The following is a 27637-nucleotide window of genomic DNA, read 5'->3' as shown; positions in this document are numbered from 1 at the left end:
TTTTTTGTTTAAAGTAGAACTAGAATTTCAATTGATTTTCCATACTGTAGGAGCCCCCAGTGGTGCAGCGGGTTAAACTGCTGAGCTGCTGAATTTGCTGACCAAAAGCTCAGTGGTTTGAATCTGGGGAACAGGGTGAGCTCCAGCTGTTAGCCCCAGCTTTTGCCACCCTAGCAGTTTGAGAACCTGCAAATGTGAGTAGATCAATAGGTACCTTTTCGGTGGGAAGGTAACAGCACTCCATGCAGTCATGCCATCCACACGACCTTGGTGGCATCCACAAACAATGCTGTCTCTTCAGCTTAGAAATGGAGATGAACATCACCCCCCAGAGTCAGACACAACTAGACTTAATGGCAAGGGGAAACCTTTACTTCCATATTGTTGAGTTTATTTCTTCACAGATATGTCTCAATGTGTTATGCCTACACTACTATGTGCAATATCATTACTGTTGATGGAGAAGGGAAAAATCCGTTTTACCTAAACATACATTTCACAAAAATCTTCTTTTACGAGGTAATTATGTATACATCATCTTAACTGTCCGTATCCAACTATAGCTCATAATCACCAAAAAACATTGATCAGAAATCTTTTATTGGGGGGCGGGTGGGAAATGATAGTGCACCCAGCCAGATTGTGTTTTTTCCTCCAATCGTTTGCTTTATACTTCAAGTTAAATGTTATTTCATTTAACGAGATCAATGTTTTAATTAAACATACAGACAGCCAAAATATCAATTTGAAATGCTGATTTGTATAATAAAAACAGTGATAAAATGGCAGCCACTGGAAAGGTTTTAGTATGCAGAGGAATTATAGCTTCACCTGGATGTCACACCTGGATGCCGTTTCCACATATCTAGAACCACATTTCTTGGAAAAACATTATGCTACTGTTTTCTTAAATTTCTTCCTTAAAATTTGAGATAAGTAAAAAGTTTATGATGTGTAGGAGGAAACATCCAAGGGCATTGATTTTATATATGCTCAGTGAAATCAATGAATTCTGGCAAATCCCCACAAGTCATTTAATACGAACCCATCCTTATCTGTCCTTCTTAACAAATATATTAAACTGTTTGACACAATGTGGCCCACTTCTATTTCTCTATTTATTTATAACTGGTGAAACAGGCAACATCCATTTCCAATTCAAGCTTAAAAGTTTAGACTGCGGATGTTGCTCCTTCATGACGTCAAACATTTGGAGGTCCTTCTCATCAAACAACCAACCAATCATGTTAATAACCTTGAGGCTGTGCTGCCTGGAGACACACTGGACAAAAGACTTCACCGTTGCTGCCTGGCATTTGATTGGATGTGTGAAAATGCGACTAAAGTCCACATTCTGTAATTTTGGCACCTGGGGCAATGTTTCAAAGAACCTTCTCCAAAACTCTTCTGAAATGCTGTGGTTCACCGAGAGCTTCAAGACTTCAAGCTTTTGGAAACCTCCACCAGCTGCAACTTTTGCTTAAAAAACAGAATAAAATATAGGTTCCAAAGTTGTAAAAATGCATACTGTACCAAACTGATAGCAATCTCAGTATTTCTCACCTCTTTGGGGATAGATGGGAACTGATTCTGAACTCTGTCTCTTATTCTCTGGGATATGGATCGATGGGCCCTTGGTATCCATTGGGATTCCATTCCAGGACCACCAAAGATAACAAAATATGTGGGTGTAGAAGTCCCATAATATACAACAATGTAAAATCAAGGTTTATCTTTTGGATTTTTAAAAAATATTTTCAATGCATAGAAAATATGGGTACTGAGGGCTGACTCTATATGACTTTTTATGTTGCATGGCTTGTAATTAAATGGGATTAGATTTAATTCATGCAAAAATACGGTGAATACAAAAGACTGATCAATAATATTTTTAACCAATAATCCCCCAATCAGTATGACTTGCAAGTGAGCAAGAAATTTTATGCCTCAAAAGTAATTGCCTATACCTGCTCTCAAATTCTATGCAATTGCTCTATTTCCAGGAACCAGACATGCATCCATTTGACACCAAGTGGTTCAAAGAACTGTGGACTCTGATATTTATTTATTTAAAACATTTATATTCCGCCCTTCTCACCTGGAAGGGGACTCAGGGCAGAGCACAACATAAATACAGAAAACATTCAATGCTGGAATAAAAACAAACTATAAATATACACAAACATTATCATGAAAATCAGTTGTATCCACTTTTAAACCAAATTGTTTTAAACCATCTCAAACCATGATAATAATAGCTGAGATGTATTGCTGAGAAATGCATATACGCTCATGATGAGGAGAATAGTGCAAAATGTTTGCAAGATAATGATCCTAGGAAAAATAAAAAAATGAACCATATCATTCATTTATGAGTGGGAATGCTAAAACTGAATTTCTCTGAAAGCAAGTCAGCAGCAGGTTGTACTTATTCAAGGCTGAGCCTTAAACTTGTTCTGGTGCAACAAGTCAAATGGGAAGAACCAGATCAAGAATCTTCTAATATTTTTGTGAGGTAGGGTCCTTTGATCATTTCACAGCCGATGTCCCTAAATATTATTAGAAGATGAGATGGCTAGGCCAGATCTGAAGATAATGTTGATCACTCTATCTAAGCCGCCCCGATGAGATGGAGGTGGGGTACAAAAATTATTATTATTATGGGCAGAGGAAAGGTTTGCTGAGATTTTTTTAAAAACTTACCTATTTCCAAGAGGCCATCACCACTCAAATACTGATTAAACTCCAGCTTTTGGAGATTTGGAAAATGGGAGCATTGCTGAAGAATTAGTTTAGCTGCGTCAGTCATTCCTTTTCCAACAGGCAGAGAAAGTTCCTCCAAATTCTCAAGAGGAGCCAGAGCTTCTCCTGCAAAACATTTGGAATTCGTTTTTTACATACCCCAAATCTATGCAAATACAAGTCCATTAGTTATATTACCCCCAGGAAACTGGGGAAAATATTGAAGTCTTAATTACTTACCCGACTCTATTTCTGAAATTTCAGAGCTATGATTTTTTTTTAAGTATCAGACACCTGCCCCTCGCCCTCTCTCTCCCCAATAATAAGATTTTAGAATAGGTGAGGAAGTTATGTCTTTCCATGTGGCATTGCTGATTTTCTGTGATCCTGGCCAGTATAGCAAATGAGGAGTGTTGGGATTCATTCCTGAATGCACAAGTCTCTAGCCCTCAATGAGTAGTTAGACTAGATAGAATTAGAGTGAGGAATTCCTTCCCCCAAATTCCTATGCATGCCTATTTCAGAAGGGGCTTTAAAGGGGCTCTGCCTTTACTCTTCTTTGCTTGCTACAATCTCCTCCCCCTTTGAATACTTAGCAATGTGAATACTTTGCAATGGGAGTTACCCTGGACTGTTCTCTGACTTACAAGAAACGGTGCCTGGATATCAAGCAAAAAGTGGGCACTAGAAACAATATCATACAAAAGCTGACTGACACAACCTGGGGATCACAACCAGATACAGTGAAGACATCTGCCCTTGCACTTTACTACTCTGCTGCTGAGTATGCATGCCCAGTGTGGAACACATCTCACCACGCTAAAACAGTGGATGTGGCTCTTAATGAGACATGCCACATTATCACGGGGTGTCTGCGCCCTACACCACTGGAGAAATTACACTGTTTAGCCGATATTGCACCACCTGACATCCATCGGGAAGTAGCAACCAATAGTGAAAGGACCAAGGCAGTGATATCTCCAGTCTACCCCCTGTTTGGATATCAGCTAGCATGCCAACGACTTAAATCGAGAAATAGTTTTCTAAGATATACAGAGACACTTGCTGGAACACCTCAGCAAGCAAGAGTCCAAAAGTGGCAGGCTAAAACCCAGAACTTCAATCAATGGCTGATACCAAATGAGAGACTCCCTCCTGGGCACACAGAAAACTGGGCGACTTGGAAGGCACTGAACAGACTGCGCTCTGGCACCACATGATGCAGAGCCAACCTTAAGGAATGGGGCTACAGAGTGGAGTCCACAACATGCAGGTGCAGAGAAGAGCAAACCACAGACCACCTACTGCAATGCAACCTGAGCCCTGCCACATGCATAATGGAGGACCTTCTTATAGCAACACCAGAGGCACTCCAAGTGGCCAGCTAGTGGTCACTCTACATTTTGGCCTCTCTCTTCCTTTTGTCTTTTTTGAGTGTGGACGCATCTTGCCTTTCTCCAGGCAAAATGTAGCTGCATGGATGAAGCCGAGCATGACCCCCCTCCCAATAAGAGATAGTAACTTATAGTTCTGCAAAGGGCAAGGGCACCAGACTTCACATTAGGGGTTGAGTCTTGGTCAATTTACAAAGACACTAACAATAGCAAGGACCCCATGAGGCTTTCAGGGAGCAGAGTGGTCCCTGGGCTCCAGACCATGGAAGGAGTTACAGTTTTCCAAGGACCACAGGACAGACTTCCATCCCAGCGCTGCAGGGCTTTGTGTTTTGGCCCAGTGGAACTCCATAGACTCCTTTTGGTGGCTTTTTGATTTCTGCTACATTCCTGGACTTCACTCTCTTCAAGGACTCGCTCTCTACCCATTAACTTTCTTCAAGACAACTTATGAATTCATGCTGTGTCCTGATATCGTCTGCTTTTTATAATTGGTATTATTAATTTCTCTCTGGGGTCCTGGATGGGAAGATACCTGCATATGATTTCCCTGTGTATAATTTCTATATGATTTTTATGTTTCCTTGTATTCCTGACCCTAGCCTGACCCTTTGCCCCTTTCTCCCTCCAAAGAAATATGTAAGGGAACCACCTGGCCTTCGGGAACAAAAGCCATTAGCGATTACAGAAACCCCCCAGCCAAAGACACTCTTGCATGGACAATAGGAAAGGATTCTTATCTCTAGCATCGGAGATGGCCCACTAGAGTAAGTAATTGTTTGGCAAAGTTTCTGTCACTCTTCAAGTAAGATAAGGGGAAATCTTCCCCTCTGCTTTTTGTTTACTTCCCATTGATAGCATTAACCCCAGGCTGCCGTCATTGTTCTCCTGTCTCACAGCCAGGAAGGATATTTTTAGACATGTTGATTTACAACACTCAAAACACAATAGGTCAGCCCTGCTTTAGCTTTTTGTCTCGCAGGCCACATGGCATTTCCTTTTTTTAAAAAAAGACTGATTCACAGATTCCTTTGTGTTCTATCGTCCCGCCTCCCTCTCTCCTGATTTGCTGTCGCTGCCAGGTGGCAGAGGTCTCCCCATTGGATCCTATGGACCACTGGAGCTTCCTGATTGGTCCAGAGGCACCGGGGGCGGGAGGGCTGCCTCCCAGCTGTTTGCCCATTGTCCAATCACGGTGGAAGGCAGCAGGGAGGCCGGGGCGGGAAGTTTGAACTCTGCAACTTTGAATTTACTATAAATATGTATTGGTGTATTCTCCTCATGCTTAGCTTTGGCAAATGATTGCAACTCTGCATCCTTTTCAGCTGAATCACATTAAACCTCGATGGCCTTTCTTCAACTTGGTGAGACCTTTCTTTGGGAAATCAGGGAAAAATATTGGGTACTTCTCTATCTCGCCAGGGAAAAAGAACTCTTTGATGAGTCTAATTGGTCTTTGCCTCCTGGCAAAGACCCCTAAATTCCAGCTCTAGATCGTGGATACTGTTTTTTTATTTTTATCCTCTTTTGTTAGAAGATAGCTTAGTAAGCTAGTTAGCTCCAAGAACTTTTTCTATCCAGAATGGATTTCTTTTCACTTAAAAATACATATATTTTGGAACCTATGAAGTTGTGGCTCCCTGCGATCCTATTCCATCCTGATGAATGAAGGTTAATCCTTGCTCACTACATGTAACCTGCTAGTTATGAACTGCGCTTCTGGCATCTGCTATATTTTGTGGAATCACTCCAAGTGAGGGTTATTTTTGAGTTTAAAAGCTCAGATTTCCAACAATGAGAACAAATGGGACTTGAGAGTCAGCATTATCTGAAGGACTACAAATTGTGTATATTGACATTAGAAGATAATTTTGAAGAATAAATAGGTAAACCATACCCAGTGCTGTACCAATTTCCTTGCTGTCGACATTCAGGCCATTGAGCCTCAATATCTTTAGTCCAGCAAAATTTGGCAAAGCAGCAGCTGTAAAAGAGGTAAATATAAATATAGTCTTAGATGAAGCGCATTATACAGGTGATGGCATAGTTAATGTATTCAGTTGGCTGTATATCAATGCAAGGGAGGAAGAGACTTTTGCAGCCATATTACTAGTCTATTTCTCATTATTTGAGCTATTGAAGTGCATAAGACATTTCAAAAGATGTCTGTAACATTTATTACTATATATACACTCATGTATCATGTATCATGTGGTGTTGGAGGAAAATTCTGAGAGTGCCTTGGCCTGCAGAAGATCCAACCAGTCCAGACTCCAGGAAATAATGCCTGACTGCTCACTGGAGGGAAGGATATTAGAGGCAAAGATTAAGTATTCTGGCCACATAATGAGAAGACAAGAAAGCTTGGAGAAGATAGTAATGCTGGGGAAAATGGAAGGAGAAAGGAAGAGGGGCCGACCAAGGGCAAGATGGATTGATGTTGTCCTCGAAGTGACTGGCTTGGCCTTGAAGGAGCTGGGGGTGGCGATGGCTGCCAGGGAGTTCTGGCATGGGCTGGTCCATGAAGTCACGAAGAGTTGGAAGCGACTGAACATATCAACAACATCACACTCGTGTATAAGTGGGCCTCATGTATACACTGGGGGTATGTTTGGGGGCCAACATGTATTTTGATATGATCCATGGATAAGTTGAGGATCATTTTGTAGAGAGAGGAAAGCAGCAACGCTGGTCCAGGGGCCAGCTTTTCCCTAGCCACTGCTGCCATTCCCTCACCCCAGCGTCCATAAAGGCCAGAAGTGGCATCATGGTACTTCTTTTAGGTTCTTCTGGGATGGACCAAACTCTCACCTTTTGCCAGTCTATTCAGAAAAGGGATGGTTCCTTGTTTTGATGAGAGTTAAGATATAGTACTTGCATAGATGGATGGATAGAGTGACCCAGGTTTTTCGGATTGATTTTTTAAGTAACATTTCTAAATGTAGACAAAAGCACACAGAATAATCTCTTCTTGACTCACTAGAGCCCCTTCCCCCCTTCCCCTGGAAATGCAGTCAATAAAAACATTTTTAGAAAAGTAAGTACGTAACTAACAACTAATTACATGCACTCCAAAATTCCTCTTTAAAAAACAGTTCCAAAACCAGGGCAGACACCCCTACTTTTGAGAATCAAAGAAGAAGTGAAGTAGCATTGTCTTTGCTGCCTGGTAGATGGGATGGAGCCAACCTGATGTCCCTCAAGAGGAAGTCAATAGTCAAGTTGCTGCTATAGAGCAACTCCTGCCATATGTTCACACTCACTATGATATTCCACCATGGTAAAATATGTAATGAGGGCTTTGCCAATGATCTTAGATAAGGCATGCTTATATGAGAGGGTACAGACTTTGGATATTCTGGCCCTAAGCTTTATAGGTCAAGATCAGCAACTTGAGTTGGATTTGGAAATTGGAAGCTGGTGCAGTTCTTCTAAGACTGATGGCATAAGTTCTCTAAAATGCACACTTCATAATACTTTGACTGCCTAATGTCTAATTCTCTATTAGAAATATAAACACTGAAAATTGCCTTGATTGTAATGGTAGTTACATATCTTCTAAATGACTAGCTGTTTACTTATTGAACAATTTGAAAGGGTACTGGGAGGAAAATCCTATAATATCCTACAGGGCAATCCTATGGGAGAAGAGGAGGCGTATGGCAGAAAGTCTGCTAGTTTGCTGCAATGAAGGCAAAACACTAGCAAACTTTTGGAATTCTTGATTCTAGCCTCAGTCCATTGTAGTTTGAGGTTTGAATATGTGCTGTTGTTAAATTATCAAGAAGGCTTCACATCTGGCAGAAATGTGGCCATCTCCTGAAATACACCATGTTGGTCCCTACCATGAGAACAACTAATGAGGTAGTGCTATACCTGCAGAGGTTTAAGCAAAGAGGCCTCTGCAGTGTAAATGTCATCCTGGTAAAAGAATACTACCCCATCTTTAGTACCCTCAATATCCATTGAAGTGGGGTAGATGTTAATTATTCTGATTAGCACCTACATACAATGATCAGTTTCTACATTCTCACTGCCAGTCTTCCAAGATCATCATGAATGGTCTGGGTCAAAGTTTAATAGATATGTTTGTGTGCTGTGTGCCTTGAAGTTGTTTACAAATTATGACACTCCTAAGGTAAATCGATCATGATTTTTTTTTTTGGTTTTTTTGGGTGGGGGGGTTGGCAAAATTTGTTCAGAGGGAGTTGGCCTTTGCTTTACACTGGGGTTGATAAAATGTAGCTTGCCCAAGTTCACCCTGTGGGTTTCTATGGCTGAGCAGAGATTCGTATCTTGGTCTCCAGAGTCATAATTCAATGCTCAAGCTGACTGCTAATACATATGACATTGTCTTAATTATGATGAAGAACATGAGAAGTGTGGGGCCTGAATATTTTTATATTGTTTGTTTCAATGGTTTGTGGAGATTGGAAAGGACAGAAATGTGCCTGGTGATCAGCTAGCATTGTCTAATTGATAAGAAAGCAGCTTTCTCTTACTCTGTGTAACTCAATGATCCCACAAGTTATAAAGTACAACCTTTTGACTGAACAGAAATGGAACATATTATCAATATTGCAAAAGTTTCTCAGTTTTCTCTTACTAAGAAAGAACAGGTCTTCATCTGTGAAAAACAAGCCAGAAAGCTCTAGTTCTGTCAACATCTTGCAAAAAGACATGGCATCCATAAGATTCTCCAAATCAGAAAAATAAGAATTCTTCAGATGAAAAACAGATAATTTTTTGAAATTCCGTATGAATTCAGCTGTAAAAGAAAACATTTTATGGTATGATAAAAAATACAACTATGAAGGACTTCCCTTAACCCTTGTATACATTTACTTTTTTAAAAGGCGAAAATATTCCTTTTTCTGTCAGCATATATTGGGATAATGGATCATAACCTGTTGGGATAAGGATAATGACCTGTTAGGATAACAGCCCTATTGGAGATTATGGATTTTGACCTGTTAGGTTCATAACCTATTGGGTAGCAGTGTTTCAGATGTATTCCTTTAGTTGATTGAGTAATGGATGATTGCTGAGCTTGTAAATATCTTGCTTCTATTCAATGCATTCAGCAGAAAAAGATTCAAGTAGACTTCTTTTAAAATAACTTGTTTGTTTTACTCATAACTTCATGTCTTTAAATTCTTGTTGAATATTCACTCAGCAAGTTCAGCAGCCCAGCGGTTTAACCCGCTGCGTCACCGGGCACTCTGAGCCCAATTTAGGACTGCATTATAGTTTCAGTTCAAATATTAGTAAGCTTTAGTGATGCCTAAGCTGAACTGAACTCTGTATCTTATTGGAAACAATTGGGCAAGCAGTGAAGTCTTACGCATGTTAAATCAGGAGTAAGTCCCGTTGTAGCTAGCAGAACTCACAGTAACACAGGCATAGGATTACAGTTGCACATTTAGCGTGGCTTTGAGCCAAGACACACTTATTTGAAATAACTTCAATAAACTGCCTAGAATTGCATCATGTTCAAATTTCCCTGAATTATTTTCTGTATATGCATGTTTCCATTTACCAAGTCTGGGTGAACTGCTTCGAAACTGAATGTTGCAGATGATAAATTTCTCCATGTCATGAAGATTTTTGAATCCCTCTGGGATGATGTCAAACAAATTTTGGCAATCAGGTAGATCCACTGACAATTCTTTCAAGAATGTATATTGGTCCAAATTTAAGAACAGAGATTCTGAAACATATAAGGCAACAAACAATAATTCAATAGCAGTGGTCTACATTAGAGATGTCCAATATCACAGATACAATTGTAAAAAAATTGTATTTGTTCTTTAAACTCATAAATATTACAACTAATTAAAAATAATATTGGTCCATATAATCCATTCTGTAGACCAGGGGTCCTCAAGCTAAGGTCCAGGGGCCGGATACGGCCCTCCAAAGTCATGTACCTGGCCCTTGCTCAGGGTCAACCTAAGCTGGAAATGACTTGAAACAGCACAACAACAACAACAACAACAATGATCCAATCTCATCAGCCAAAAGCAGGCCCACACTTCCCACTGAAATACTAATAAGTTTATATTTGTTAAAATTGTTATTCATTTTCATTATTGTATTGTTTAAAGTGTTTTTGAACTACAAATAAGTTATGTGCAGTGTGCATAGGAATTCATTCATATTTTTTTCAAATTATAATCCCGCTGTCCAACAGTTTGAGGGACTGTGACCTGGCCCTCTGTTTAAAACATCTGAGGACCCTGCTGTAGACTCTCGGGCTCCTTACCTTTTCCATCTAAAGATTCTTCCTTTTACATTGCCTATAATATATCTGTTTTAGCTATAACAGTTTCAGAGGTATAATAGTACTTCATAACGTACTTCAGACTTAGGTCTCCACTAGACCGCCTAAAATTTAGTTTCCAGTTCTCTTTGTTTTGATTGTACTTGCATATTTAGAAATTTGCATCCAGTCACCTCTATCTAGCAATTTTTTAAAGCAATGTCTACATTGGGAAGAAGTTGGGAAAGAAATGGAAAAAAATAGATTTTGGGTGTTGGCTTCCAACAGAGTATCTGCCATAAACAATGTAATGATGCATTTGCTAGAAAAGAGTGGAATTCCAACTCTACTATAGTTGGGCAGGCTTTTTTTTTACAAGAGACAAAGTAAACAGAATCACTTAATGAGCACAAACAATAACAACAACTGGGTTGTTGTAGGTTTTCTCGGGCTGTATGGCCATGTTCCAGAAGCATTCTCTCCTGACATTTCGCCTGCATCTGTGGCAAGCATCCTCAGAGGTTGTGAAGTTTGTTGGAAACTAGGAAAATTGGGTTTATATATCTGTTTATATTCCACAGATGTTGTTTCTGTCTCTGGTACCAACTGTTTGGTTAAACAAATAATGCTTAGGACTATATCAATTTTCCTCAACTGAAGTATACAGTATTCTGCATATCTCTAGCCCTCAATTGATATAACCTTATATAATTAGTAGATTGCTCTAAAGGCAAAGAAGACGGAAGAAAAAGTAGCATTCAAGTTCATGATACTGTACCTGGAATTGATGCCTTTCCCATAATTTCTAGAGATTCAAGTGAAGGCATTGAAAGGAGGAGGTTCACTTCTACTAAATTCAAGTCTGTATTATGTATGCTGCACACTTTAAAGTACTCCAGATTATTTTCAATGGCTGGTTTGATATTTTCCAGCAGACCTTTGCAATTCTGCAGCCTCAAGTCAATATGACTGAAAACTGAGAAAAGCACAGCTAAATTCTCCAGATCATCATTCCGGAAAGCATTAATGTACTTGGCAGAAAATTGTAAATGTGGGATCTTTACTTGACCTCTTTTACATAGAAATGGAGCTATTCTTGAATCTGGAAAACGTCTGGGGAAATAAGTCCTAAACTTATTGATACTGTCTTCATCTTCTTTTATTTGCTTGGAAACATCACTGAAGAGCCTAAAACCAGGAGCATATTCTTGGTCAACAACTGGAATCCCAAGATTGGAATAACATGCTTCTTCTACAGACGACAAATCAACATTTTCTTCTTTGCCAATGGTCTTCGTCACAAATCTGCTGGGTAAGAACAAAGTATCTGGATAGTCCAGAAAGAAGCGACGGATGAAACCGTTAGAAGAAAAGTGGTCTAAAGAAAACTCTCTTCCAGCAAGGAACTGTGAGATCATAGGAGAACAAGCAGGAGCCATGTTGCTTTGATAAGCTAACTCGGTAACAAGTTCCAGTACAAAATCCCTGAATGTTGAAAGATAAACCTCCGGGAACAATGTTAAGGTGACACTGAGAAGCTCCTGTTGTCGCAACTTCAATTCTGGAGTCTTTTGTAGATAAAGATCATTTTTTACTTGGCTTTCAAATGATTTCTCGCAATTGGGCAAGCTGAGTAAGTGGGCAACTATTTTGGGTACTGCTTTGGAAGCTTCAATACAGGCGTACCTCAAAATATACTGGTAGCGGCCACTGATTTTCACAAAGGTGTTTATTTGCTGCAAATACTGTAGCCCTCTGTTCACATCTTCCTGCACATCTGAACTCAGGAGCTCATTCATCCTTAGACCTGCAAAATACTCTTGGAATGAAAGATGGAAGAATTTATAGATTGGCCAAAGACGTTGGGCCGTGAATTTGCTCAGTAGACCAAACCAGAGAGCATCATCTTCACTCAGCCCAACCTCAGACAGATCTTCTTCACTGAATTCAAAGAGGGATTTGAAGAGACCTTGCAAGGCAAGTTCACCACAGGCAGATACCGCGGCTTTCATACGATCACGGGCCTGAGCATATTTCAGTGAGGTGTATAACATGTAGGCATTTAAAATGACCAAATCCAGGAATTTACTGCCATTAGGATTTTGAGTCCAAAATGTCCCAAGCGCCACAACAAAAAGGGGAGTTTTGAACATGGAATGCATTGCTTCTTCTACTCGCAGCTGGATGAAGAAGTCTTCTACAAGTGAACTGTTATGTGAAAATAGCTTCCTAAGCAGATAGAAGGTGCTTGTCACGGGGAAGTCTGTGATGCTCAGAATGGTTTTGGCATATTGGCGGATTTTCCCAACCCTGTTTGTACGAACCGCAATAACTAAACAGTGTTTGTTCAGGTAATTCTTTTGAATCAAGTCTTCAGTGTCATAAGGAACTGCATTCATTTCATCGTAATCATCTAACAGGAACAGGATTTCATTTTTGAAATGCTGACACAAGTTCTCCAGGGACTCTTGGGTTAATACTCCTTGAAGACCCACCACCTGATTGCAAATAAGGTCCACTAGACTCTGATCACGATTTTGAGAATTCAAGGACAGATAAAACACAAGCTTGTATCTACTGAGTATGGGACAGCATCCAGAGGCCCAAAGAATTGCTATTTTCCGAAGCAATGCAGTCTTTCCACTGCCTGCCTCCCCTTCTAGAACTGTAATGGACTGAAAGTTTTCAAGAACCTCAGGTAATGTGAGCTGTTGCAGTGGCAGGTTATTGATATTCTTAGAAACAATGGCTAGGTCCCCAAAGAGAGTCTTCAGATCAACAGCAAAATGGGCAGAATCCCCAAATGGAAACATTTTCCTAAAATGGATATCATCATATGCCCTTCTCAACTGTTCTTGAAGCAATTTATGTTCCTCAAAAGCCACATCTGTTGAAAGAGAAAGTAGAAACATCTGTGAAATTTGATGACATAATTACATGTCTTGAAATGGCATACTGGTTATCTTTGTTGGAGGTTGTAAATGTAAATAAACAGCTTTACCACAGTTTCTGAACAAAAATATACTTTGCAGTGTAATAAGTGTCACTCAGATTTGTGTAACGAGTAACAGTAACTTTACTTCAGTTCAAAATGTCAAACAGAGCAACAATATATACAGCAATCTCTCTGAATTCTTACAGAGAACAAACTGTCATTTTAAACAACCTTTAAAATATGCTTCATGCCTTAGAAATGATCAGGCTTCAGAGAGGTGGCAGCCATTTCCTTCCTGGCTTTTTCCAGTCAGTACTCTCTTCACTCTCTGAGGTGAAAGCCAGAGACAGTAGTAAACAGTAGAATTCTGGCCCCTGGCATGTTCAGCCAATGAGCTGACGACACACGTATTTCCAGTTGACCCACCACATCATGGTGTCCTTTTACAAATCCCCACAATCTTGACATGCATAAATAATCCAAGATTCTGCATGAAGTCACATTCTTCTAGTTGACTCTCCAAATTAGAATGAACAACTAAACAAGTGAGAAAAGGCATGCTTAGTGTGCCGTCTTAACATGGAATCCTGGTTTGCTCAGTTTTTGAGCAGTCAGGACCATAAACTAGAGTTTATTCTTGGCAGATGAACCCTACCAAGAATTCTGTGCAAACACCACTGCTAACACAGAAGCTGGTACACTCATCTTAACCATCCACACTAAATCAACATCTATCTGTAATACTTTGGGATTCTGTTGTTTAGGAAAGCACATTTCTCTTGTGTTATCTGTTCCTTGAGTTACAGCATCAGCTTCACTACAAGGCTGAAGGAAGGCTTTGCTCCTTTAGACATTGCGATGTGAGGAGGTCCGTTATTAAACTGCTGCCACCAATTGTAACGATGACCGTTTTAATGCCACCGAATGTGAAGGTGCGAGTGGTAAAACACCCACTGCCACCTTATCTATGAGGGAAGCCGGGCAACGATCAATATCAGCCTAGGAACTATTTTATAAAGGGACTGTTTCTGGCTGACTTTATTATTGCAGGCCGTTCAACTTAGAAGAAACTGTATCAGGCAAGGCTTGAGGAAAAAGTAACAAGTTTATTTTAACAGGAGTATAACAATGTATAACTGTTCTTCAAAAGAGGCATAAATCTTGATGGATACATTGGAAGGGTTTCATGAGTAAACTCAGGCAAACACTTCATAAGGTTTCACAGCTGGCACAACAGGCTTAAACCCAGCCAAACCTTGATTCTTATTTCAGAATCAACAACCCCCTGTACTGGGTCCTTCTCTGCAACCACTTTGGTCACCAACTGATTCCCTGAATCTCTAAGAGATTCAGTTTTTCCCTATAGCACACTGGCTACAGACACATTCCCTGAATCTCCACCAAAAGATTCAGTGTTTTCTCAATAGCTCTCCGGCCACTGACTGACTTTTTAAAACACAGATGCCTCCTGAAGAGGCGGTTGGCTCCGCCCCTGTTGCTATGGCAACTCAGCTAACGCCAAGCCACTCCCACAAAACATAACCTCCCATACTTACCATCCCTAAACCATTGTCCAAACTACACATAACCAAAGGAATAAAATTTACACATCGTCACACCTAACCCTACTATAAGCTTTCAGGAACTATAGCCCTCTTTATCAGATGTTAATTTAAATCAGTGGAATTTACTACGAAGTAGCTACATGGGAATGCACAATTAGATAGGTGATTGGTGGCTCTCATGTCAATGGAGCAATGAATGTACTCCAGAATTTAGACTGAAATTCTAAATTTCTGTGCATCCCTGCACAGATGCCCTTTGGGGACCCCTTTCAATTCTAGTGAAGTGTCTGGGAGTCATGTGGAGCTATCTGCGATTCTGAAATTGTTTGAAGGGTAGGATACAGTATTTTGGGCTACACAAATGCAATAAATTGGACAGCAGTACTAAATTTCAGACAAAAACCTAAAGAATATTACTAACCACAGACCCAGAAGCCACTTGGTTTGGGACAGCATGAGCCTGATTGGATCCACCTTAAAACCCAAGTTATACATACATTAGTCAGTGTTATGTTAGTGATATACACAGGTGTAACTCCTACCTGCATATGTCATTTCTTTCCTTCCTCCACAACAACCAACCCAGCCCCCATGGACTTGGTGCTGAGCTTCTACAACTTGCTCATGACCATTCCATGGTTGATAGAGAATGGAGAATTGGAGAAACATCTGGTTATATTCCTGTAGTCGGACACAAAATTATTGCAGTATCTACTGAGAACTCCTGAGGATCCTGGCAGACCTCATCTGATTATTGAACCATTTTGCATCTAACTATGAAGATGCAACCAAACACTTCTCCAACCTCCTCCTGCTTCTTTCCACCAGGCTCAGAATGGCTATGAGGAGAAGGCAGCAGTTCATTAGTAAATCCAGGTAAAGTTGAATGGCCATTTGTAGCCTAGCTCCACATATGGAACTGCTATGCTATGCTATGCTGTGTGATGCAGGACTCCAGCTTAGATTTTTAAAGGAACTTTGAGCCAAGTTTAAGTGGAAGTACTTACTAGTCATGGCAGAACTGAGCACTTCTGTATCTTGCAAATCATCTTTACAGTCCATTTGCTGGAAGAATAAATTATTTATTTAGTCAAATAAAACACAAAATTATAATTAAAACACAAAATCAAATACATCTCTTAAAAGTGTTCAAGGTGGTCAGGAACACATTTGCCTCATTTGGATTAAGAATTAACTTGTTTGCTCTTTCATCTGGGCCATTGCTAAGATGAAACAACGATGTGGAAGTGGAATATTTTCCTTGTGTGTGGAAAAGAGAGGGGGGATAAGATGCTATCAGGATGCAACACCAGAACTTCACATGATCCCCTTCAGAGGAGATATTATACACATGTCCCACAGCATGAGGAATAATATGGAACAGTGAGAATACATATATACATATAACCAGCAGCTACAACATCAGTAGAAATTTCCCAGCATGACTCTTTGATGGTAAATTTCAAGAAGGATGGGAAGGACTGCAAAAGATTATCCTTGAGTCCTGTTCCAAGCAACCAATAAAAACAATCTCCAATGACATCAAAATCCATAGAGAACTGCAGTACAATAATCAAGGACTCATCACACTATCTGGGAATATGAATGCCAGTAAGAATGCATTAAACTGGAAATACAGTGGCCTAAATCCAACTATTAATCTCAAACATTGTGGATCCACTGAACTAATGAAAGTTACATAACTATGACTTATCAAATATCTATTATTTCAAAGGGTTCGTTCCTGCCTGGGATAATCAACTGAATTTAGGCTACTATTTTTCATTTCTTTTGATGTAATTTTCTGGCATCACAATCCTATTTAAGTTTACTTAGTATTGAATGACCTTGAGTTCAAGGGAGTTGACTTCTTTTAAAAAATGTTTTATGGATGTAACCAAAGTCTCTGTAGCAAATGAATTTGGAAGGTCTCCTTAGTCACAGAGCAGTGTTACACAAGTTGAAATAGGCATAAAGGTAAAGTTTCACCCTGATATTCAGTCTAGTTGTGTCCAACTCTAGGGAGTGGTGCTCATCCCTATTTCTAAGCGAAAAGGCCATTGTTGTCCACAGACACCTCCAAGCTCATGAGGCCAGCATGACTGCATGGAACACCGTTACCTTCCTGCCCAAGCGATACCTATTGATCTACTCACATTCGCATGTTTTCGAACTGCTAGGTTGGCAGAAGTTGGGCCTAACAGTGGGCGCTCACCCTGCTCACCCTGCAACCTTTCAGTCAACAAGTTCAGCAGGTCAGTGGTTTAACGCAATGCACCACTGGATTTCTGTGCTGTTACGAAACTGGGCTGAATAGCTCTTGGGATTCTATATAGATAGGAGCTTACATACCCAATAGCCATTACGACTCTGTGTAAACAAAGTTTCCTTATAAAAATGATTAGACTTTAAAGTATCGCTGACACAATTACACCTTTGACATTCTAACACTCTTGTTCTTTACCTTTTACCTTTTTATGCCATGATTCAGCCTTGGCTTCATTGTGTGGCTTCTCCAATGATGTCTTTCTCTCTGGATCTGAGTAATTACAACTGAAATACATTTATAAGGGTAGATGTATCAAGTGGTATCAGCAAAAAGAATGCTTGAGTTGCCATTTGCTCTTTGCAGAGCATTCATCTGACATAATACATTGAACAAGAAAACATAGTCATTTTGTTGGCTTGGCAACAGTGGCTTTGCCCTCAATTATCTTCTTGGTTTTCTTCCAGGTCAGACTCAGGTCTGAACAACCTACTTGCAAACCAAGGAGCCATTTGGGCAGCTTAAAATTGGATGATCACAATTTTTATGATACTGTGTAAACTTACAGATGTTTTGGGTTATGTTGCCCATAATCCTTGTGAGTGGGGATAATGGTGCTTGTACACAAATTCATGTGAAATCCACACACAGTGCTGAGGAAAGCTAATGTCTCCCTACTGCAATTTTGTAGTAGCTCCCTTAGTGTATATATAGGTTCCATTTTCACACATTTTTTCCAAATAATAATAATAATAATAATTACTTAAACTCCGAGCCCCTGGTAGTGCAATGGGTTAAACCCTTGTGCCGGCAGGACTGGTGACCGACAGGTCAGGGAGAGTGGGTTGAGCTTCCTCTGTCAGCTCCAGCTCCCCATGCAGGGACATGAGAGAAGCCTCCCACAAGAATGGTAAAACATCAAACATCCAAGCGTCCCCTGGGCAACGTCCTTGCGGATGGACAATTCTCTCACATCAGAAGCGACTTGCAGTTTGTCAAGTCGCTTCTGACACACACACAGATATATCGCACCACCATCTCCCCAAAGAAACTCGGGGCAGCACTCCAAGGGGCAACATATAACATAAAACGATACGTAAGTATAAAACAATAAAATAAAAATATAACAAAAACCACTACCAAAACACATAGCATAAAATAAAAATTCTCCACTTTAAAACGCAGAACACCTGTAGATAAAACTAGCTTCCAGCAATTCAAACTAAAGAGCCAGAGTGTCAATCCCATATAGGCCCATTACAGCCTACTTGAGGTCAAAGGCCTATTTATAAATCCATGTTTTTAGGCTGGATGGGAAGGATTGGACGGTGGGGGCTAACCTAATCTATTTTGGGAGAGTATTCCAGAGCCGGGGAGCCACCACCGAGAAGGCCCTCTCTCTCGTCTCCACCAACTGTGCTTGAGACGGTGGTGGGACCGAGAGAAGGGCCTCCTCTGCAGATCTCAAAGCCTGCACCGGTTCATAGAAAGAGATGCAGTTTCGAAGATAGGGTGGACCCGAAGCATATAGCCAAATTACATTTGTGGTGAGCCATCTTTCAGCAATCACTTACTGAGGATAAAATTTAGCATGTTCTTCCCACGGGTCATCATCGTCCTTCCACTCAGCCAGACATCCAGCACAGGAGAAGCACTGCACAATGTCCATCTTCCCTGCAAGAAGGTGATAGGGATGAGAGGAGATCCATGGAGGTGACACCAACTCTACTGATGCCATTGCATCACAGGAATTCATTTCCTCTATATGACACAGTATAGGAGTCCCATAGTATCACTGTAATACATATATTATATGAAAATGTATAATCTTAGGACGGAATGGAAGAAATAAATCTCTTGACAGACCACACATCCTAATCCCACAAAATGGTACTTAATGAGGGCAGCTTTATCTGTTGACATAGTTTTTGTTCCCATTCACTAATGGCACTATGCTCAGTCAACAAAGGTACAAACATCAATATAAGAAACTCTTACATTGTCTTAAAGAAAATTTTAGCCTCTTTTCCTAAAACTGCCAAATCACACTTTATTTTAATTTTTTTAAGCTCTAGTAATTCTATTATTGCCAGAAGTAGGGCTTTTGTGAAGCTAATGGTCCTAAGGTATCCATTCAAAACCTTCACGCCAAGGAAGCCTCACAATATATTGGTGCTTGGAAAATCCATCCCATTTTCACCTCACATTCTGATAAGAATCATAGGTAAACTCAGAGAAATGTCAAAGTTTGAGGAGAGTGCAGATCACATCACTATCTCTGCTGATTTAAAAGCACAGTACCAAAAAAGAGTGAGAAGTGACTGACCTGTGTAGAAAAATCCTGCTTTGGCCAAAGAAGTAGCATCCACTCGTGCTTTCGCAGGCCAGGTTTTGAAAGAGTCCAGCCTGCAGCCTTCATCTCCATAGATGCTTATTGCAAGCTCTAAATCCCCTTTTGGAACCAAAGATATCAGCAACTTGAAAGATCATTAATTCACTACAGTTTTTTTTTAAAAAAAAAACATGTATAACTACTGCATAAACATTAGCACATAATGGCCTGCCAAGCTTTATAAACATACATAACATAAACACATGAGAATCAGTTATTTCAAAGTTACACAACACCTGTCTTCACCTGAATGTGTTGGAAGGGGGTGGACTGGATGGCCCTATTTGGGGGGGGGGTCTTTTCCAGCTCTAAGATTATATTTCAGGAGTAGGCAATATGAGGTCAAATGGGGTCTCTCCCATCCACCATCTCATCCTGACCAAGGCTAACCTTTTTGGGATCCAAACATTTCCCATCTTTCCTTCACTTTCTGCCTCCAAAAGGGAAGAGGAAGTGGAGGAAGGGGAGGGAGGGGACTTCCGGTGAACCCTCTTCCTCCCAGCCCACCCACCCCACTCCAGCCCACCATGTGGCCCCCAAATTAGAAAGGTTTCCCATGCTGGTCACAGAATGTGGCATTTAAACCTTTTAACATTTTGTGCAAAAATATCAATGTATTGTTGAACATATCACTTATGAGTTGCAATGAACTCCACACATTTTGAGGAGTCATCTTTGAATTCTCTACATTCTAGAACATACTTCTGAGAAAAGCCATTGCAACTACTACAAGAATTGCAATTATATTAAGGGAAGGATCCAAAAAAATTGTGAAATAAATTACAACGCTCCTCTTTGCAAAAGAAAACATTAGATTTATTCCTGCCATCCACCTTTCTTAATCTCTGTGTCAGATTAAACTAGATGGCCATGGGTACTTTATAAAATGCACTCATTGGTGGTCTTTTGCAGCCCAAGTCCAGTTTCAAGATAAAGAATCATATTAAGAGAGAGGTCTAGAAAGTGCACGTCAGCAGTGAGCATCTGCACTGCAAACTAAGCAGCAAGTACACAACTCAACTTTTTAGAATTTTCCCCAATAGTAAGATATCTTTTATTTTTGTATGAATTATACTAAATACTTCCAAATTTGCATGCTCTCTGGAGGGACAGCTTTGGTGTAAGGGGCCTCTAGAAGGCATGATTTTGCCAACATTGCTATTTTGCATCAAATTTTACTCCAAAGGGTTCCTGAAAGTCAGGAATTGGAGCACAAAGATCTCCAGGTAGAAAAAGCAACCCAACCCAACACTCAACACAAAGACTTTGGAATCCCATAAAGCCTGTATTAATATCAGCATCAGCACTCGCATTGTTATTTAAACTGTAGTAGGCATAGAACCATAGAATTTTCACTGTGTACCTGGATCAGAGTCCAATATCTTCCCAGTGCATGGAGTAAAATGCTTTCCCTAAAACAAAAGTAAATATATGTATATAAATATAAAATGAAGTGCATTATAATGTCTTTATGCCACTATTGCAGCCCCATGCTGAGTTTGATGTTAAGATTGAAAAGAAAATTGCTACATGGATTGCCCTGAATAGACATGATTCCCATAACTGCTTCTCTACTTCCACAAACAGGGACTGCCAGATGTTTAGCTGGACAGCTGTCGGGTTTTCATTCTTACCCTGAGATTCCTCCCCTTCGACCTGAGAATCGGAAAAAAGGGTCCGGATCAGCTACTTTGGTGCTCCAGATGTTTTGGACTTCCACAATTCTTAACAGCTAGTAGACTGTAAGGAATTGTGGGAGTTGAAGTCCAAAACACCTGGAGGGCCCAAGTTTGCCCATGCCTGGTTCAGACCCTCTGATGCGAGAACACTAGTTGTCTTGTGAACATTTTAATACTGTGAAGGCAAAGAAGGATACCGTAATGCCGACAAATCCAGAGTAATTTTGAATATACTCCTTAATTTCATCTGATTTCTCCTTTTGAAGAAACGCACATCTATAAAATAGCAAACAAAAATTATTGACAACTTTTTAAAAAATTCAAAAGGTTTAAAAAAATAAGAGTTAATTGATTCTGTGGATTTTTATGTTGCAATGAGTTTTTTAAAACGTGAATTATATTTTATGGCCCAAATGAAGTTTTTTCAAGGTGAGACACTGTAAATAATTTTTTACAGAGTTTTTGTGGTCAGGGGCACATTGTGACAAACACTTGCAACAGGAAGCTGAAGGGCTTTTCAAATTCTCTGTTCTCAATGCGATCTAAGATACATTTACTTCATCACACTAGAGAATGCATCCACTTTAAATCCGGTTGCTGCCTCCTGTAGAATTCTGGGGTTTGTAATTTAGGGAGGAACCTTGAACAGCCTCACTAAACTACAAACCCCAAAATTTTGCAGGAGGCAGAAACCAGATTTTAAATGGATTAATTCTCTAGTGTGATGAAGTATAAGTAGTGTCCTCCAGCACCTTGGAAATGCTTCCGTTGGAGTGTTTCCAAGTTGAAAATGTAGATTTGTAGAGGGGGGGGGGGGGGGGATGAATCATTATTACAAAGACAGAGCCCTCACCTCATCCCCATATTGCCATACAGGACTTCAAATAACATGACGTCAAATCTTGGCATGAAATCTGGCAATCCTTGATCATATATATGCTCATCTTGACTTACAGGTTGTCACTATCATAAAGGGATTTGTGCAAATTACTCACTCTGGGAACCATTTTGCATGTTCTTTCCAAGGATCATCACCTTCTTCCCAATTCCCCAAACATCCACTGCAGGCAAAGCACTGAACGGTGTCTTTAATACCTATATGTAAAAAGAATATTAAAAAAGAAGCAGGAGGGACTTCCCATAATTCCTTGAAGAAAAATGTACATTTGGGTATACATTGGAAACAAGAGCAAAACAATATAAATAAAGAAAAATTCCCATAATGGCACCAGCAGTAGCAACATCTATGTTGCTTCTTGACTAAAGGCCTGGTGGTCTGCCACCTAAAGTAAAGGCCAATATGGTCGTGAATCAGGCCTGGGCAGGAAATTGTTATAACAATAACATGCTTTCTGATGCAACTTTTGGATTTCCACCCATAGGCACTCTGGACTTTCTCTGAAGATACAGACAAATTACTAGATATATGCAATATCCACATCCAATCGTGTTCACTGGGCTAAACTTGAACTTTGTAATCTTTTCCAACATTTCCAAAATTATCCAGGCAGAATCCTCCAGAGCAGTGATTTCCAAACTTCAGTCCTCCAGATGTTTTGAACTTCAACTTTCAGAAGCCTACTTTGGCCTAAGGTCTAAGATTCTGGGAGCTGAATTTTGGAGGACCAAAATTTGGGGATCAATGCTCAAGGGGATTCTGAAAATTGCAGTAAAAAGGTAACTTTTTAGGTACTGCAGGTACCACAACAAAATAATTCACTTAACAAGCAAACATTCTCTTTATATGCCAAACTTTTCTTAAATTGTGTTGTTGAAGGCTTTCATGGCCATAATCACTGGGTTGCTGTGAGTTTTTCCGGGCTGTATGGCCATCTTCCAGAAGCATTCTCTCCTAATGTTTCACCCACATCTATGGCAGGCATCTTCAGAGGTTGAGGGGTCTGCAGGAAACTAGGCCTCACATCTGCCTTCAACAGACCAGAGTTCTTTCTCCCACCCTGGATATTCCACAGATATATAAACCCCTCTTGCCTAGTTTTCAACAGACCTCTCAACCTCTGAGGATGCCTGTCATAGATGTGGGCAAAATTTCAGGAGAGAATGCTTCTGGAATATAGCCATATAGTCCGGAAAACTCACAGCAACCCGGTTTTGTTAATTGAGGGAAATTAACTTTCAAAGGACTATGGTCATCAAAGTGCATGGATGGATAGTTAGTAAAAGCAACTAATTTATGAACATAAAACATTTCTTCAGGATAAGAACACTTTGAATTTACCTGTGAAGAAAAATCCAGCTTTAGCTAGCAGATCAGGCTGAGTGTCTCTGGCATAAAATGGCCAGTCAGCAAAGGACTGAAGTCTTGACTCCAAATCTTTATAAGTGACTCCTGAGTAACTCCTGCTTGGATTTTGAACTCTAATCTCATACTTGGAGATGTTACCAACCTCTTTCCCTAAAATGAATGCACACTTAGACCAAAATTTCTTGTGTTCCACATAAGGAGATCGTCTGATGCTTCTTGCAAGCAAAACCAGCCCACAGCAAAAACACTGTATTGCCGTCTTAGTGCCGGTGTGATAGAAGCCCGCAGCAGCCATCTCTAAGGGAGCCCAGGTGGATAGAGCGTTGCCAGGTGGCTGCGACAGGAAGGTTTTCAACCTTTGGACTTCACTTCTCATTGAAGAGTTAAACCCTCTTTGAAGTTCCTTGCGTATTTGATGGTATTCCTCTTCCATTTCTTTTGCCAGCATGTCAAAATCAAAGTTAGAATTAGGGTAGGTAGCTTTTAGATAAGACATGTCCAGCTCAGTAAAGTTACTGCTCGGACCTTCTGCAGAACTTTCCTGGGTAGAAGTAGCCATTCTGCTAAAAAAGAACAAAGAAGGTGGAAAAGTTATAGATCTCTTGTCTCTAAATTTATGTTCTACCTTGCAGGTGCATCTCATTGGGGGCACAATTGGCCCTTTTAAGAATTTATTTATTTACTAGCTGTCCCCTGCCACACATTGCTGTGGCCCAGTCTGTGTATATGTGTTTTGTGTGCAGGCCTGTAGCGAGGGGGTGGTTTTAGGGGTTCAACCCCCCCCCCGAAATGTTTCAGATTTTTTTTTAAAAAAAACCTGGTTTACTCATGCATTTTAACTGGTTAACCAAATCCCCATGCTAAGTCTATGAGATGCAAAAAATTAAGAGTCCCTCCAGAACTGTAAGCACTATCTCAAGCAAATATTGACAATTTATTCACACTGTCATTACTTGCAGCAATAGCCGATGTTGTGAAGCAACCAAGTTGAGTGTGTGTGTGTTGAATGCTCTCATTAAGGAGGCCAGACTTGGTGGAGGTGGTTGACAGGAGTGGAGCTGCAGGCTATTGAAGGTTGCTCTGCCCCCTGCTGTGCTTTTTGCTTCAGCATGAGCTAGGAGGCAGGTTTCAACCCCCACCCCCGAAATTTTCAACCCTCCCCGAAATTTTCAACCCCCCCCCCCCCAAATTTTCAACCCTCCCTGAAATTTTTTTCTGGCTACAGCCCTGTTTGTGTGTATGTGTATATGTGTGTGAATATATTTGTGTATTTATGTGGTTATGCACATACGTTGTAATGTATTTTGTATTTTGGGGGGCTTTTAAAGTCTCTTCTGCTGTGTTTTTCAGTGTTTTTATGAGTGATGGTCACTTGTTGGCCTGAGAAGTGTATTATGTCCAAATTTGGTGTCAATTCGACCAGTGTTTATGAGTTATGTTAATCCCACAAACAAACGTTACATTTTTATTTATATAGATTTATTTTCTGTCCTTCTCACCCCAAAGGGGACTCAGAGCGGATCACAGAATACATATATGGCAAATATTCAATGCTGATTGTACAATGACAGGACAGACAATAGATAGAGGTATATATAGACTTTCCCCATCTTTCGGTATCTCTAGACACTGTGCCATGGAGCAGGGAGCATGGCATCTGAGAAACCTTACACTGGAAGTCATGGAGTCATGTGGCCGTCATGACTCCATGGAGCGCCATTACCTTCCCACAGAAGGGATGCCTATTGATCTACTTCCATTTGCATGTTTTCGAACTGCCAGGTTGGCAGAAGCTGGGCCTAACAGCGGGAGCTCACCCTGCTCCCCAGATTCAAACCGCTGAAGTTTTGGTCAGCAAGTTCAGCAGCTCAGCAGTTTAACCTGCTGTGGCACCGGGGCCAAATATCAACCCAAAAACCTGGGTCAGTGGGTCAATGTGAATACGGCATCGTTGATCCAAAAAGGACCCATCTCCTTCTCTGAGTAAAGCAGGGACAGACAAGAACTTAGTCCTTCGTGAGAGGACCTAAAAGAAACACCAAGGACCTAAAAGAAGCACAACTCTTTATACTGTGGCACCACTTCTGGCCTTTTTGAATGCCTGGACAGGGAAATTGCAGCAACAGACAGAGGCATCTCACTCCCTGAAGTGGTATTGGTATGTTTTCCTCTCTGCAGAATGACCTCAAATTACCACAGGTCATATAAAAATTCATAATTTTGGCCCCAAAACCTGCCTTCAACTTATACATGAGGTCAACATATGCATGGATATATACAGATAAATAACCATTTGGGTGTGGGAACAATTTGGATCAGAATTAAGACCAAGACTGTTCAAGTTTTCTTTCCTCCTTGATAGGTCTGTAAATCCATTGTCCACGGGAGCAGCTATCAATGAATTTTAAGATGTAAACAAGCTAGAAGAGGAGGATGCAAAAGAGAAGATGTGTTGATATTAGACCTGAGGTGGGCTATGGCACATTAAAATGAGTTTCCACTCAAAGGTAGATATGGGAACTGTAAGAGAAAAAGACTCACAGGGAAATAAGGTAAAGTTTTTCCCCTGACTTTAAATCCAGTCGTGTCTGACTCTGGGGGTTGGTGCTCATCTCCATTACTAAGATGAAGAGCCAGCATTGTCCATAGACACCTCCAAGGTCATGTGGCCAGCATGACTGCATGAAGTGCCTTTATTTATTTATTTACTATACAGTATTTGTATACCGCCCTTCTCAGCCCCCAGGTGACTCAGGGCGGTTTACAGAGGCAACAATTCGATGCCCAAGAACATAAAACATTACCTTCCCGTCTGAGCAGTACCTATTGATCTACTCACATTTGCATGTTTTCGAACTGTTAGGTTGGCACAAGCTGGGGCTAACAGTGGGAGCTCATGCCACTCCCCGAATTCAAACCTACGATCTTTCAGTAAACAAGTTCAACAGCTCAGCAGTTTAACCCACTGCACCCAGAGGCAGCCCTAGGTAATTTTCAATGGTAAGCAAACAGTATTTTTGCCCCCTTCCCCCAACCAATCACTGATATATATTTTCTGTTCGTCGTGGGAGTTCTGTGTGCCATATTTGGTTCAATTCCATCATTGGTGGAGTTCAGAATGCTCTTTGATTGTAGGTGAACTATACATCCCAGTAACTACAACTCGCATATGTCAAGGTCTATTTTTCCCCAAGCGCACCTCAAGAGCGCCCCTGGGCAAAATAAACTATACTGCAAATGCTTACTTTGCGTAATGAGTTGAGCAGCCCCTGACTGCACCACTGGGGGCTCCTATCACAGGAAAATAAGTATCGGTAATACACAGGAGGAAGATATGCAGGGTAGTATGGCATAGTTGCAATTAGATTTCCATCCTGTTTGCAACTATGCCCTCCTATCCTGCATTGTAAACATTATAATGTAATTTTAATAGTAAGTGAATTAACCTGGTGTATTATCCCCATGCACATTATAAATAAATTATGAATTCAACCACTGGTTGAATGTGTGCACGCTGAAGAATGGTAGCACACACATAATTGCAATATCAGAAACTCAACAAATAGAACATGCCAGGACCTGAACTTACCTTTTTCCTGATTCTTGACCCAATGATCAAACGCTGCAGAAATCAGTAAAAACAAAGAGAGTTCTTCTCGGCAATGACAAACATCTGAAAGCCTTTCCTTTCCAGGAAGGAGGAAGTGAAATATTCTGAAACGTCTGACTCGAGATTTTATGTACACAGGGCAAAGGGAAGGTTTTTCTTGAGTATGACACAACTGCCAGTGAGTGCATCTACCAGGAATTGTGGTGGAACTACTTTATTGGGACATTCCCACAGCAGAAAATGTTTCACTTTCATTTGCTGCTACAAAAGTTAACTATTTTAAAAGCAAGATTTTTTTATTTTTTAAAAAAAGCCTTCTAAACATGAGCAACACACTACTGGCTCATGTTTAGCATATAAGGTAAAGGTAAAGGTTTCCCCCTGACATTAAGTTCAGTCGTGTCTGACTCTGGGGGTTGGTGCTCATCTCCAGTTCTAAGCCGAAGAGCTGGTGTTCTCCGTAGACACCTCCAAGGTCATGTAGCCGGCATGACTGCATAGAGCGCTGTTACCTTCCCGTCGGAGC

The 27637-nt window shown here is 40.6% G+C and overlaps 1 protein-coding gene across 1 annotated transcript; it reads right to left on the bottom strand.

Moving 5' to 3' along the window:
• Window positions 1-1114: 1114 nt before the first annotated feature.
• On the bottom strand, window positions 1115-27188 carry NAIP (NLR family apoptosis inhibitory protein). The gene is made up of 15 exons (XM_060759672.2): window positions 27091-27188; window positions 23475-24064; window positions 22231-22330; window positions 21433-21511; window positions 20920-20968; window positions 19491-19616; window positions 18739-18838; window positions 17370-17451; window positions 15906-15963; window positions 11177-13285; window positions 9676-9846; window positions 8743-8904; window positions 6034-6120; window positions 2704-2868; window positions 1115-1479 (listed from the first exon to the last, which is right to left on the bottom strand). The coding sequence occupies exons 2-15, from the start codon at window positions 24058-24060 to the stop codon at window positions 1115-1117; spliced, it is 4239 nt and encodes a 1412-aa protein (XP_060615655.2). The 5' UTR covers window positions 24061-24064; window positions 27091-27188.
• Window positions 27189-27637: the final 449 nt, after the last annotated feature.

The sequence above is a fragment of the Anolis sagrei genome, chromosome 2 (assembly GCF_037176765.1).
Source record: "Anolis sagrei isolate rAnoSag1 chromosome 2, rAnoSag1.mat, whole genome shotgun sequence".
Lineage (NCBI taxonomy): Eukaryota > Metazoa > Chordata > Lepidosauria > Squamata > Dactyloidae > Anolis > Anolis sagrei.
The sequence above is the reverse complement of the archived record's forward strand: the minus strand, read 5'-3'. Positions and strand labels throughout refer to the sequence as shown.

Excerpts from the sequence above, each read along its gene's own strand:
- NAIP (XM_060759672.2), bottom strand. The coding sequence starts at position 24,060 with ATGGCTACTTCTACCCAGGAAAGTTCTGCAGAAGGTCCGAGCAGTAAC. Across the intron at positions 20,969-21,432 it reads CTGGATTTGTCGGCATTACG|GGAAAGCATTTTACTCCATG; the intron begins GTATCCTTCTTT and ends CTTTTGTTTTAG. Across the intron at positions 8,905-9,675 it reads AAGCAGTTCACCCAGACTTG|CTGAATTCATACGGAATTTC; the intron begins GTAAATGGAAAC and ends TTTCTTTTACAG.